Source organism: Enhydra lutris, unplaced genomic scaffold, assembly GCF_002288905.1.
Source record: "Enhydra lutris kenyoni isolate GAN:26980312 unplaced genomic scaffold, ASM228890v2 scaffoldscaffold69, whole genome shotgun sequence".
In the NCBI taxonomy this organism is placed as follows: domain Eukaryota; kingdom Metazoa; phylum Chordata; class Mammalia; order Carnivora; family Mustelidae; genus Enhydra; species Enhydra lutris.
Window position 1 is genome coordinate 657,342 of NW_019154153.1, and position 14,460 is coordinate 671,801.

The 14,460-nt window shown below is 42.3% G+C and overlaps 1 protein-coding gene across 2 annotated transcripts in view; it reads left to right on the plus strand.

The window, feature by feature from the left end:
* The window catches only part of LOC111159822 (ATPase H+ transporting V1 subunit E1), a 40,368-nt gene extending 26,552 nt beyond the window's left edge, over nucleotides 1-13,816 (plus strand). The window contains exons 5-9 of one of the 2 annotated variants that reach the window (XM_022522450.1): nucleotides 4,821-4,910; nucleotides 6,188-6,256; nucleotides 8,441-8,535; nucleotides 11,827-11,914; nucleotides 13,223-13,816. In XM_022522450.1, coding sequence (XP_022378158.1) covers nucleotides 4,821-4,910; nucleotides 6,188-6,256; nucleotides 8,441-8,535; nucleotides 11,827-11,914; nucleotides 13,223-13,285 — 405 coding nt within the window. In that variant the 3' untranslated portion in view covers nucleotides 13,286-13,816. The remainder of the gene's footprint in view (nucleotides 1-4,820; nucleotides 4,911-6,187; nucleotides 6,257-8,440; nucleotides 8,536-11,826; nucleotides 11,915-13,222) is intronic. The other variant, XM_022522451.1, reaches the window with a different exon arrangement.
* The last annotated feature ends 644 nt before the right edge of the window (nucleotides 13,817-14,460 follow it).

The following is a 14,460-nucleotide window of genomic DNA, read 5'->3' on the forward strand; positions in this document are numbered from 1 at the left end:
CCCACTCAGGGCACCATGTTCTACCCAGTTTCTTTTTAACACCCTAAAATAAATTTTCCCACTCTCCTCCCCCCCCCTTTTTTTTTTAAGATTTCTTTTTTTATTATTTTTTTATTTTTTTTTTTTAAAGATTTTATTTATTTATTTGACAGAGAGAGATCACAAGTAGACAGAGAGGCAGGCAGAGAGAGAGAGAGAGAGAGAGAGAGAGAAGCAGGCTCCCTGCCGAGCAGAGAGCCCTATGCGGGACTCGATCCCAGGACCCCGAGATCATGACCTGAGCTGAAGGCAGCGGCTTAACCCACTGAGCCACCCAGGCGCCCAAGATTTCTTTTTTAAAGTAATCTCTACACTAAATTTGGGGCTCAAACTCAATTGCAAAATCAAGAGTCCCCTGCTATGCCGATTGAGCCAGCCACATACCTCTCCATTTTTTAAAAATATATACTCTTCCTGGGCTGCCTTGGTGGGCCCACTCAGTTGGGTGCCTGACTCTTGGTTTCGGGCTACGGCCTTTATTGCCAGGGTCTTGAGATTGAGCTCCACGTGGAGCCCCCGAGTTGGGCTCTGCACTCAGCATGGAGTCTGCTTAAGACTGTCTCTGCCTCTGCCGCTCCCCCCTATGCATACTCTCTCCCTCTCTCTCCCTGTGGCTCCTAAATAAACCTTAAAAATATGTGTATGTGTGTGTACACACCTTTATTTTAAAGAATGTTTTTCACATTATTAACATTTCTTTCATTGGGTTAACTCAGAATTATAACCCTGTCTTCAGACTCGGGATCTTTGTGAGGAGATGAATTACTGTTTAAATATTTCTTGCTGTGGAACACCTGGGTGGCTCAGTCAGTTGACTGTCTTCAGGTCAGGTCATGATTCTTGGGTACTGGGATCGAGCCCCGAATTGGGCTCCTTGCTCCTCAGGGAGTCTGCTTCTCCGTCTGCCTGCTACTCCCCCTGCTTGTGCTCTCTCTTTCTGTCTCTGACAAATAAATAGATAAAATCTTTGAAAAAAATATATTTCTTGCTTTGATGCTTTATGCTGCTTTGTGAAGAGTATATTTGAGAATGTCTGTTGCTGTGGGGAGATTTTGAGGCTTCTGCTTTCTCTTGAGCTCTCAGGGACTAGAAATATCTTAAAGCTAATCAAACTCAATTTAGTGGAAACACTAATGGCCCTACAGTTTTTGTTTTGTTTTTTTTTTTAAGATTTTATTTATTTATTTGACAGAGAGCACAAGTAGGCAGAGAGTCAGGCAGAGAGAGAGGAAGGGAAGCAGGCTCCCTGCTGAGCAGAGAGCCCAACGGGGCTCGATCCCAGGACCCTGGGATCATGACCTGAGCCGAAGGCAGAGGCTTTAACCCACTGAGCCACCCAGGCGCCCCACCCTACAGTTTCTTTAGCAGATTCCTTTTTTAGGGGTTATCATAGGAATGCCTCTGTCAGCTAAGGGCTTTAAAGCAGAAACTGACTGAGGATCAGTAAATGGAAATAAAGCCAACCTGAGATGATCCCACAATGGGAAAAATGTTAAAAAAAAAAAAAAAGTGACCATCATCTAATAATTACACATTTAGAAGAATAAAAATTATGTCTTTTTGGACATTTTGTTAACTTTTTTTTTTTTTTAAAGATTTTATTTTTAAGTAATCTCAACACCCAACGTGGGGCTTAACTCACAACCCCAAGATCAAAAGTCCGAAGCTCTACCAACTGAGCCAGCCAGGTGTCTTTGTTGTTAACTTTAAATGTATTTGATTTTCATCAGTAAAACGAAACGGAAACCTGCTGAGTGTGGAGCCTGAGGTGGGGCGGGGCTCGACCTGAGCAGAAACTGAGAGCCCAGCACTGGGTACTTAACCCACTGAGCCACGCAGGCTCCCCGTAAGGATTTTTTTTTGGACAGATGTTGAGTTCAGTGAAGATAATCTTAAGGTATATAACAATACGTGAAGTAGAATATTTTTTAAACCATTTTATTTGCTTTTAAAAAGCATTTTAACTAGTTTCATTACAGTCTCTAATGACATGGATTCTCAGAACACCTTCCTGTAGTTGTTGGGGGTGGTCAGCTACAGATTAGAAATATTCTACAGTCGGGGCACCTGGGTGGCTCAGTGGGTTGAGCCTCTGCCTTCGGCTCAGGTCATGATCTCGGAGTCCTGAGATCGAGCCCCACATCCGGTTCTCTGCTCAGTGGGGAGCCTGCTTCCTCCTCTCTCTCTCTGCTTACTTGTGATCTCTGTCAAATAAATAAATAAAATAAAAATCTTTAAAAAAAGTATTCTACAGTAGAACATGATCATACTATTTAAAATTTTTCTTACCTTATTTATTAGTATGTTAGAAACAGTTTTTGTGTGAAAGTGTGTGTGTGTTTGGACTTTTATTCGTTGTCTAATGTCAGAATTGACAGTCTGTAGGGGTGGAGGGCCAGCATTCTTACATACCTGCTGTTGTAGTCTTGGAATCTATTTCACTTTTTATTAAAAAAAATTTTTTTTTTTCGGGGCACCTGGGTGGCTCAGTGGGTTAAGCCTCTGCCTTCAGCTCAGGTCATGATCTCAGGGTCCTGGGATCGAGCCCCATATCGGGCTCTCTGCTCGGCCTGAAGCCTCCTTTACCACCCCCCCCACCCTCCGCTTGCCTCTAGGTCTACTTGTGATTTCTCTTTCTCTCTTAAATTAAAAAAAAAAAAAAAAATATATATATATATATATATATATATACATATATATATATATATATTTTTTTTTTTTTTTAATTGGCCCTAAAGTGAGTAATTCTGATTTTTTAAAAAAAATCTTGGTCTAGGGCGCCTGGGTGGGTCAGTGGGTTAAAGCCTCTGCCTTCGGTTCAGGTCATGATTCCGGAGTCCTGGGATCGAGCCCCGAATCAGGCTCTCTGGTCGGCAGGGAGCCTGCTTCCCTTCCTCTCTGCCTGCCTCTCTGCCTGCTTGTGATCTCTGTCTGTCAGATAAGTAAAATCTTAAAAAAAAAAAAAAAAAAATCTTGGTCTAATTGCACTTAGTAGACATCAAATGAAATAAATGTTTGCTTGACATTAGATGCATGAGTGAGAGTCCGGGTGCCTCACCTCTGCACAAATTGTGAAGTGAGAGCTCACTTCAGGTGTCTTGCAGGGTAGTGGGTTTCAGAGGGGCTGGCGATCAAGGGTAATTCTCAGAACCAAATAAAGGGCTTTTCAGCATAGAAGGCTACTTATTCCTCTGCACCTTCTCTCCCCAAATTCTGACTGACCTCTAGGTGAGCATGTGTCTCTCCTTCCTCGTTAAAGTATCAAGAAACAGCTTTCAGAGATCATAATAAGTAGAATAGACCATGTAGAACAAATAGTCGCCTTTTTAAAGACTTGACTTCTCTTTCCACCGGTAAGCCAATAAATGCTTATTACTTAATGAGTAATTTCCACTGTGTTCTCTCAACCATAAGTGATTTGTTTCCTGGTAATCCCTTTAAATTTTTATTTTAGTTTTTTTTTTCTTTTAAAGATTTTATTTATTTGACAGAGGTCACAAGTAGGCAAAGAGGCAGGCAGAAAGAGAGAGGGAAACAGGCTCCTGCTGAGCAGAGAGCCCGATGTGGGGCTCGATCCGAGGACAGTGGGATCATGACCTGAGCCAAAGGCAGAGGCTTTAACCCACTGAGCCACCCAAACACCCCTAGTTATTTTTATTATAGAAGGTCAATGTTTATTATAGACAAATTGGAAACTGCAAACTAGCATAAAGAAAATTGAAATCAGGGGCACCTGGGTGGCTCAGTCAGTTAAGCATCTGCCTTCCTCTCTCTCTGCCTGTATCTCTGCCTACTTGTGATCTCTGTCTGTCAAATAGGTTATGGGGATTAAGAAGTGCGCTTGTGATGAGCACTGGCTGATGTATGGAAGCGTTGAATCACCACATTGTGTGCCCAAAACTAATATATGTTAACTAACTGGAATTTAAATAAAAATTTTAGGGGTACTTGGGTAGCTCAGTCAGTTAAGCATCTGATTCTTGTTTTCAGCTCAGGTCATGACTCAGGGATGTGGGCTTGAACCCCATGTCAAGTTCTACACTCAGCAAGGAGGCTGCCGATCTGTCTCCCTCTTCTACTTCCCCTGCTCTTTCTCTCTCGAATAGTAAATAAATAAAATCTTTTAAAAAAACTTAAAAGGAAAATTGAAATCATTGATAATCTAGCCTTGTATCTAGAACATACAACCAGGTACCAAGTGCTCCTGGATTTTTTACATACTTTGCTCTCTATCCAGATATTGTTTTTTTCCTAATAAAAAAATGGAATCAACTTGCACAAGTCTTTGTTTTTAAATATTTATTTGAGAGAGAAATGATGAGTGAGGGGAGGGGCAGAGGGAGAAGCAGACTCTCCACTGAGCATGGAGCTAGACGTGGGGCTTGATCCCAGGACACTGAGATCATGACGTGAGCTAAGGCAGATGCTTAACCAGCTGAGCCATCCAGGTGTCTCTGCACAACAGTCTTAATAGCTTGCTTTTTAAATCTGTATCTTGTAGCTTTTTCCATGTTAGTTTTGTAGTTTTCTGAACTGATTGATAATCTGGGCTACTCTGCTTGAGCATGAACTTCCTGGGAGCTGTGATGTTGCTTCCTTGTATGAGGGTATAGTGATTAACACAGCATCTGGTTTATCATTTATCTTGGAATGTGTGTTGAATGAAAACAGTAATATAATGTGAAGCAAATGGGCATGGGCCAGGACCATCCTCATGGTGAGTTCTGAGCTGACAGCCCTGACTACCTGTGGATAACTTTTTTCTTTTCTACTCTTCGTAGGACCTACTAAATGAAGCAAAACAGAGACTCAGCAAAGTGGTAAAAGATACAACCAGGTACCAAGTATTGCTGGATGGACTGGTCCTCCAGGTAATTTATAGGTTCGACCTACCACTAGTAGCCAGAGTTCTTACAAAATTGACAAGATGTATTAGAGACCAGCTCTGGTTTTTTGTTGTTATTGTTTGTTTGTTTTGTTTTGTTTTCCTATTTTGTCATCTTAGCTTTCTTCCTTGCTCTCTTCCTTCTCATGCATGAGGGGACAGTAATACTGGTTGGATCAGACTTTTCCTACCCTTTTATATAGTCTTATAAGTCCTTTAGAACTCAGTGGTCAAATTTGCTTGCAACCTCTAGCTTTAAACTTCACTAATTTGGGGTACCTAGGCGGTTAGTCATTAAGCATCTGCCTTCAGCTCGGGTCATGATCCCAGGATCCTGGGATCAAGCCGTGCATCGGGCTCCCTGCTCAGAGGGAGGCCTGATTCTCCCTCTCCTACTCTGCCTGCTTGTATTCCCTCTCTCACTGTATCTCTCTCTATCAAATAAATAAATAAAATCTTTAAAAAAAAATAAAAAAAAAAACTTCCCTAATTTGAGGGGTGCCTGGGTGGCTCAGTTGGTTGAGTGTCCAACTTTTGATTTTTGGCTCAGGTCATGATCTCAGGGTAGTGAGATCAAGCCTCACATCAGTTTCTGCATGGGCATGGAACCTACTTAAGATTCTCTCTCTCGGGGCGCCTGGGTGGCTCAGTGGATTAAAGCCTCTGCCTTCGACTCGGGTCATGATCTCAGAGTCCTGGGATCGAGCCCCACATCGGGCTCTCTGCTCAGCAGGGAGCTTGCTTCCCCCTCTCTCTCTGCCTGCCTCTCTGCCTACTTGTGATCTCTCTCTCTCTCTCTCTCTGTCAAATAAATAAAATCTTTAAACAAAAAAAAAACCAAAAAAGATTCTCTCTCTCTCCCTCCCTTCTCTGTCTCACTGTGTCCCTCTTGAAGAACAAAACTTCCCTAATTTGATTTCACCTTTAAAATACTTGCTTTAGATTTTGGGTTCAGACCAAACACAATATACATTTTAAATGTTGGCAGCTTGCTTGTGAATTCTTATTTTACTTAGGTTAATTACAATAACATTTGGCTTCCACTTAGTTGATGTGAGAGAAGATTCCCGTATCAATTTTGTTTCTACCACTGGAGCCTTAGGTGTATTTATCTGGTTTGTGATATTGAAAGCTTCTTTCCATGTTCTCATAGTGTGTATTCTGTCTATTTACAAACTACATGAAAGAATTCTAAAAATATTTTATTTTGCTTCGGATTTTATAAATTGCATTTCTTGACAATTGCATCTGATTGTCTTACAGGGTTTGTACCAGTTGTTGGAGCCCCGAATGATTGTTCGTTGCAGGAAGCAGGATTTCCCTCTGGTAAAGGTAAAGAGCTTAAAGAAGAAACCCATTTTTTTAAAAAATCAAAATGTTAGGGATGAAATGCATGCTTTAATAGAGGATAGCTCAGCCATAGAAATTAGAGGTATCTTAACACATTATAGATAGTAACTTAAGTGTACCTAAGCCTCTAATTTCTTTTCGTAAAGAAGATCAAGTTGCCCCTTCTGAGTTAGTACCTTCCTGCCTTTCTGGGAGCTCTGTAACACCATAATCTTCTGAAGATTCAGCAATAAAAGCAGCACACAGTATTGGAGCAAAGTTAGGCCATGCCATTTGAAAGTGACAGACTACTCCCAGATTATGTATTCCTATAGTTGGGAGAAGAGTAGGGGTACAAGACAAAAGGGTTGCAGCAGTGAAAACATAGCTGCAGTTCCAGAGGCAAATGCCGAGGTGTTCCTTCATGTCCTGGCTGAGGGAGAAGCTGCCCCCCTTCTGGGGGATGGCCATTGGCTCCCTGGAGAGTCCAGACAGGCTGTAGAATTAGACGGGTCCTGTAGAATGAAGGACCCAGGAATCTGAATGAACTCCCCAGCTCTGATTCTGTGTCATCCAGTCGCTCTTCAGGTTAAAATTCTTCCTTGCAGGGCACCTGGCTGGCTCAGTCAGGAGAGCATGTGACTCTTGATTGTGGGGTTGTGAGTTTGAGCTCCATGTTGGCTGTAGAGAGTACTTAAATAAAAAACTTAAAAAAAAAAATATGGGGCACCTGGGTGGCTCAGTGGGTTAAGCCTCTTCCTTCGGCTCAGGTCATGATCTCAGGGTCCTGGGATCGAGCCCCGCATCGGGCTCTCTGCTCAGCGGGGAGCCTGCTTCCCCCTCTCTCTCTGCCTGCCTCTCTGCCTACTTGTGATCTCTCTCTCTCTGTAAAACAAACAAACAAAAAATAACTTTAAAAAAATAATAATGAAATAAAATTCTTCCATGCAGCTTGCTTTTGGAGAAGGATTGGGTGCTTAGTCCCTTAGCAATTACATTTCTTACTGTAAATTAATATACTTAGAATACATAATGTATTCGTACTCTTACTGTAATTTTTCTCCAAAGTAACTTGTCATCTAGGAAAGAAAACATGCCAGCTGGGAAATACAAATGCTCATTCCCTTCACCTTGCACTGGAAATTAATAAATTGTTATACTCGTTTATGAACCATTTCAGTAACCTGGATCCATGTCTGTGTTGACAGCCTCATTTATGAACCTATGAAACAGAGAGCTAGACATACTGGAAAGCTCCCCAAGGTGATGAGCATTCTATGGAGGCGGGTCTGAGTTGCCAACTAAAGTTCCTTCAAGAAAATGTTATTTACATGTGTACTCATGCATAGTATTATTTAGATAGGACTTTCCACTAATTATATTTTATCACTCTGATTATAGTATAGCCTTTTTTTTTTCTAGTGTGCTCATTTGTTTTTAAAATTGTAAACTGTATATAGTACAGAGTACAAACTTGACCATTTTAGGTGTAGAGTGGCCTTAAGTAAATGCACATTGTGCAGTCGTGACCCCATCCCTCTCCAAAACATGTTCACTTTCCTGGACTGAAATTCTGTCCCCATTAAATACTAACTCCCCATTCCCTCGATCCCTGACAGCCACCACCCTACTTCCTCTCCCTCTGAATTTGCCTGCACTGGGTACCTCGTACTGCTGGAATCCTACAACATCTGTCCTTCTGTGACGGGCTTATTTCACCTCGCTTAATGTCTTCAAGGTTCCTCATGTGGTAGCAGTGGTCCGAATTTCCTCCTTTTTAAGGCTGAATTGTATGCATATGAATTGTGTGCATATTTTTGCTTATCTGTTAGACACTTGGGTGGTTTCTACTGGCTTTTTGGCTGTTGTGAATGATGCTGCTATGAACATGGTTGTCCTGTTAGCCATTCAAGTCTCTGGTTTCACTTTTGGGCATATACCCAGAGGTAGAATTCTACCTGGATTGCTGGATCATATAGTAATTCAGTGTTTAATTTTTTTTGAGGAACTGCCATACCACTTCCACAATAGCTGCACCATTTTACATTTCCATCAACAATGCATCTATTCTTTTACTTGATAGATAGATAGGAATATGCCTTGCTTGTATAGTTGGCCGATTTTTTTGTATACTTGCTCCATAGTTTTCTGCTAAAACCTTGCACCGTTTTCTGTTTTTTTTTCCAGGCTGCAGTGCAGAAAGCGATTCCAATGTATAAAATTGCCACCAAAAAAGATGTTGATGTCCAAATTGATCAGGAGGCCTACCTGCCTGAGGAAATGTAAGGAGTGTTCCTGCCCTTAACGTCTAAGCTGCTTTCACTGTGAAAATGGCCTTTGTGCTGGGTCTTGTTCAAAGTGTTCTCTGAGGCACCCTTTACCACAAGAGTAAAGGTGTGGCCGTGTGCCACTTGTGAGTCTTGCTGTTTTTTCTTTCAGTACTTTGTTCTCTCTTATTAACCAACTAGACTTGCTCTAAAAGTCTAAAAGGAGCTAACTTCCTGTGGTCACTTAGTTTATTCTGCAGAGAGGAAGCACTAATTCTCTGCCCAGGACTCAAAGCTGAGTCCAGATCTCCATGTTAGATGCTGAGGATGATAATTGCTACCTCTAAATTTCTAAGAAATAAGACAGGTGGTCATGTAGGATAGTGACTGCTATATAGACAGATAGAACCCAATAGTTAGGTTCCTCAGGTACAGAATTGCAAATACCAGTGGTACTTGTGCTTAGTGGAAATGACAGGACATTTCTTCAGCATCCCTGATAAGCTTGGTGCGGCTGGGCCAGGCAGTAGGAGCTCCTGATAGGTCAGAGCCAATGTCCTTTCCTCGATTGTGCTTGTGGGTCTAATGCCACATAGGCACAAATTGACTAACATTGCAGAAAGTCCTTGGGATCTGCAAACCTAGTTGAAAAAGCACCAGACCTAGGTTTGAGACCCGAGTTGGCCTTCTGTGAGCTATGGGATCTGGAGACTGAATTCCATCATTTGTTAAATGGAAATGGTACTTTTTTGTTTCATGAAGTGAGGAAAAGAGAGGAGACTGTACATGTTAAAATGTTTTATAGGGGGTCGGGGTGGATCAGTCTTAAACAGCTGCCTTCGGCTCAGGTCATGGTCCCAGGGTCCTGGGATTAAGCCAGGCATCTTGCTCCCTGCTCAGCGGGAAGCCTGCTACTCTCTCTCCCACTCCCCTTGCTTGTGTTCCCTCTCTTTCTGCGTCTCTCTGTCAAATAAATAAAATCTTAAAAAAAAAAAAGCTTTATAAACTGAGAAGTTAGATAAGTTAGTGTAGAAAGCTTCAATATTAAATCTCACAGAACCTTGATTTCCGGGCCTCTAAATTGGGAGAATAGCACCTGCCTCACAGAATTCTTGGAAGCTTAAATGAGGTCCTGTCTATACAGCATTTAACACGGTGCCTGGTACCCGCAGTATACATCTTTATTGAGCTGTCAGATAATCATTGTTGTGATGATCAGGCAGATGGGACAGAAAGCACTTAGTTCAGGGTCTGTCTGGTAACTAATGCATTTCAGTCCTGAAATCTTTGGGGCCAGATGTTTTGAATCCCAGTGTTTAGAAAAGCAATAAAGAACATACACCACATGTGCCATCATATCCCCAGCAAGGTCTGAGGCGTCATCCCCCACACACCCTGTGATCAAATATGCTAATATTTCTAAATGGGAACACTCACACTGCAAGGGATAAGTACCTAAAGATTTGCTAGTCATTTGCTGCCGGATGACTAGAGGTCATCTAGCTTTTGGAGAAACACAAATTAGACTTCAGTTCTGCTAGCTTATTGAATTTCAGAATTGTAGAGAAGGAATGGTGAGCTGATTCCAGTGTTCATTTAAAGTAGAATTTTAAATATTGTTGTTTTATTCAATCAACTCGTTTTATTCAGTCTATTTATTTTTTTTTCTTTTTCTTTTTTTTTTTAAAGATTTTATTTATTTATTTGGCAGACAGAGATCACAAGTAGGCAGAGAGGCAGGCAGAGAGAGAGAGGAAGGGAAGCAGGCTCCCTGCCGAGCAGAGGGCCCGATGCGGGGCTCGATCCCAGGACCCTGGGATCATGACCTGAGCTGAAGGCAGAGGCTTTAACCCACTGAGCCACCCAGGCGCCCTTATTCAGTCTATTTAAACGTGTTTTCTTGTTTGTCAAATAGCAAGGATACCGACCAAGACTCGTAGGGTTACTGGGAAGATAGAAGTCATGGGCAGCCCTGGGCTTTACACTCAGTGAGTGCCTGGCCCTCAGGTGACATTCTCCCACAGTGGTGGTCTTTTCTGCCCTCGCTCCCTCCATGAGAAAAAAGAATTGTGGCACGAACAGTGGGGTCAGGATTTCAGCAGAGCCAACAACATCCTTATGAAGGATATAGTCTGTTTAGAGAAATGGAAGACAGATGAAACAAAGAAATGCCAGGGGGAGGGAGTAGAGAGTAAGAAGATAGTATTAACTTCATTGTCCATTAAAGTTTTCCGAAGACAATTTGCCAAACCTTTTCCCAGTCTTTGTCACATAACCTTATTTCAAGAAATATCTGGGGACACCTGGGTGGCACAGTCATTTGAACATCTGCCTTCTGCTCAGGAAGGAACCTGCTTCTCCCTCTCCCCTGCTTGTGCTCTGTCAAATAAACAAAATCTTAAAAAAAAAGAAAAGAAAAGAAAAAGATTTTATTTACTTAGTTGCTAGAGAGAGAGTACAAACAGGGGGAGCTGCAGGCAGAGGGAGAAGGAGACTCCCTGCTGAGCAGGGAGCCTGATGTGGGGCTCGATCCCAGGACTCTGGGATCATGACCTGAGCCAAAGGCAGCGGGTTAACTGATTGAGCCACCCAGGCACCCTAAATAAAATCTTTATTAAAAAAACAACGCCAAAGACAAAAAACAAAACAAAACAAAACAAAACCCATGTCTTTAAAAAAAAAAAAAAAGGAAGAAAAATATTTGACAAAATTCTAATGTACGAAAGAATTTCATTCCCCGGGGACTCCTTGTAATAGAATTTGACTTATCTGCCTTAAGCCTCTAAGTGCTAGAAACTTTGGAGAAAGGAACAACAGAAGTGAGGTGTGGCTAGAGGCAGGACTCCCTAAGGGCCAGTTTGGCGCAAGATTACAGTGGTCCCTTTCATCTGATACACAGTACAGTAAGAGTATGGCCTTATCAGGACCCCTGGTAATTAGCAGGATTGGGTCTTAGGAAATATTCAGATGAGGATGCGATTGATTTGCAAGCTGAGACAAAATCCTTCCCCATTTCATTTTGTTGGGGAGGGCTGTTAGAATTAACTTAGGTGGCTAGAACATAGAATCAGATTGGTACATAGCAGTCACTTGGTAAATGACCGTTATTATCAACCTCCATACCTTAAATCCTCAGAAGCTTTCTGAATTAATTTTAAGCTCTTTGCATGTGTCTTTTGGTCCCTTACAGTATTTAGACACACTCCATGCAACAAAACACCTTTCTTCTCAGGAAAGAAAGTAAATGTACCATGTGTCTGTTTTCCTCAAATCTATAAAAATTGTTACTTCCTGTGTTCTTTGTAGAGCTGGTGGAGTTGAGATCTATAATGGGGATCGTAAAATAAAAGTTTCCAATACTCTAGAAAGCCGGCTGGATCTTATAGCCCAGCAGGTGAGTGTGGGAATACATCTTATTACTTGGTCTGTTGTTACTTTGAAGTGATGCAGAGAACATATGTGCATTTGGGGTTTGTCATTCTTTCTACACTTTGTGGCATTTTCTTGAATGGGCAGTAGGCAGGTGACATTTACTGAGGTGACACCATTTACATGAGAGTGGATTTGGGGTTGAATGAGGGTTTTGTTTATTTAGGATTCTGATGTACACATTTTACTGCTGCCCGGGTCCTTTCTCCAGTAAAAATGGCAGGAACTAAAGTAAATGTTGTTTAAAGGACTTGCCAGAGGGCTGCTGGCTCTTCAGGTGTTTCCAGGTTGGTACAGATAATCTCTAGGGAGTAAGAATTCAGGTGCCTCAGAATGCTGGGCCTCTTTTCAGCAGCGGTAGTCTGCTGCTGTGACTGCTAGCTCGTCTTAGAGGAGAGCACTTTGACCTTGAGTATCATCTTCTGATAACTTAAACCCTAAAGCTGTATTCACCATTAGAGTAGCCGCTATCCACACATAATGAAGTAAAATTAAGTAAAATTAAAAACTGAGTCCCATGGTTGCACTAGGCACAATTCAGATGCACAGTAACCACACGTGGCTAGTGGTCTCTATTTGGACAGCACAGCCTGTGAAGTTTGAGATTAAATCCTCTAAGGATTTTTCAGTTGCTGTAATGAATGAGTGCCTCAGCACAAACTTGCATTATGTGTTTTCTGCCTGGCACATACTAGGCACTCAGTGACTGTTTGCTGAAAGAAAGTAGATGATCCAGAATATTATGAGGTAATACTGTTAAGGGATCATCTCTTCCCCCTGCAGCACAGCTAACAGAAGCCTTAAACAATAATGCCTTTAGTTTTTTTTCTTTGCCCCCTTTAAGCAGTCAGTCAGTCATAATCACAAATTTGTGACCGGGGTAAGTTTCCCACCAAGGGTTCTGAAGAAAGGTACAGACTTGCTGCTTAGCTTTGTGGTCTCCTTCCCAGCCATGTAGGGGTCGCTGACCCTGCCACTTGCAGTTACGATGTGCCTCTTTGGGGCACCTGGGTGGCTCAGTGGGTTAAGTGTCTGACTCGTGACTTCGGCTCAGGTCATGATCTCAGGGTGGTGCGATTCAGCTGTTCAGTGGGGAGTTTGCTTGAGATTCTCTCTCTCTCCTCTCTCTGCCCCTCCCCCCACCCACATACACACACTCTCTCTAAACTAAATAAGTAAAATCTTAAAAAAAAAAAAAAAAAAAAAAAGTGCCGTGCTTTCCAAATTTTCCAGTTGACAGCGTTTACTTACTAAAGATCTTCTTTCTTCACAGATGATGCCAGAAGTACGGGGCGCCTTATTTGGTGCAAATGCCAACAGGAAGTTTTTGGACTAAACCTTTTGTCAAGGTGGAGTTCATCCACTGCTTTCCTGTCATGTGGAAGTTTCTGATATTTGAAGAAACAAGATATCTGTGTGGCTTCCTCTTCGCTCTTCTAATATTCTGTATTTATCAGTGGATCCTCTCTGTAGCTAATGCCCTTGGCCTAATTGTTAACATGAGAGAAAGTTTCACTTACTATGATCAGGAAACCTCCTTAGCTTATCTAAGAGCATGACTTTCATTTGCTTTTGTAGCATGAAGGTGAGGGTATCAGATGGTGGTCACTGGAGCTTCACCGAGTCTCTGCTCTTCTCTCATCTTCTGCTGTCAGTTCTCGAGCCTAGAGGGTGAGGTGTGTGGTGTTTTCTGACATTCGGTCTCTGCTCTTTAGGCTGCAGATGCGTGGGGAGCATGCATTCCTGCCCGCAATAGTAGCTTCACTGTTAACCTGTTTGGGCCTAGAAGTGCTCCTTATCTGTAAATGTGATTTAAAATCTAAGCCATGAGTAGGTCTTATTTATTAAAACAAAATGTTTACATGGATTTCATTGTGACTCATTATGCAAGGTGCTACAAGTTTTATGATTTGCGAGGGAAAAGTTCTTCCCAGAGTATCTGGAAAGGAAGCGTTCTAATCCATAAAGTTGCTGGTTGACAGCTGTCACTACTTGAAACCGTTAACTCTCTCTGTCCTCTGGCACTTCCTGCTCATTTTTACCAGACTCTTATCCAGAAGCGTTCCTTCCAGCCATTTAAAATCTTTCAGACGTACCACACACACAGGTGTTCACTATTACCTGTCCTCTGGAGGGTTTGACAGCTTTATTGAGGAAATCGTTTTATTAGCTTTGGCAGAGTCGGAAAAGCATCTGTGGGCTTACTGGGGGAGAAGGGTTACTGTGTGTCAGTCCTAAACTCTTTCACAAAGGTCCTTTTCTTTCTCTCCTCCTCCGGTTTCCCCCCATGACCACTAAGAACTGCCCGGGGCCTTGCAATGGGGTAGAGGTGGGGGTCTAACGGGTCTGTCTTTGCAGTCCGCACTCGTGCATGGTCCTCCCAGTAGAGAACTCGGCTACTGAGCCTGATCGTTTTTCATTAATGTCAGTGATTTTTGAGACGAGGTGGGGACTAACATAAGTGCCAACTCCTGGCACAGGCATTGTTTACTGAGGACCTGAAGCCCCCGT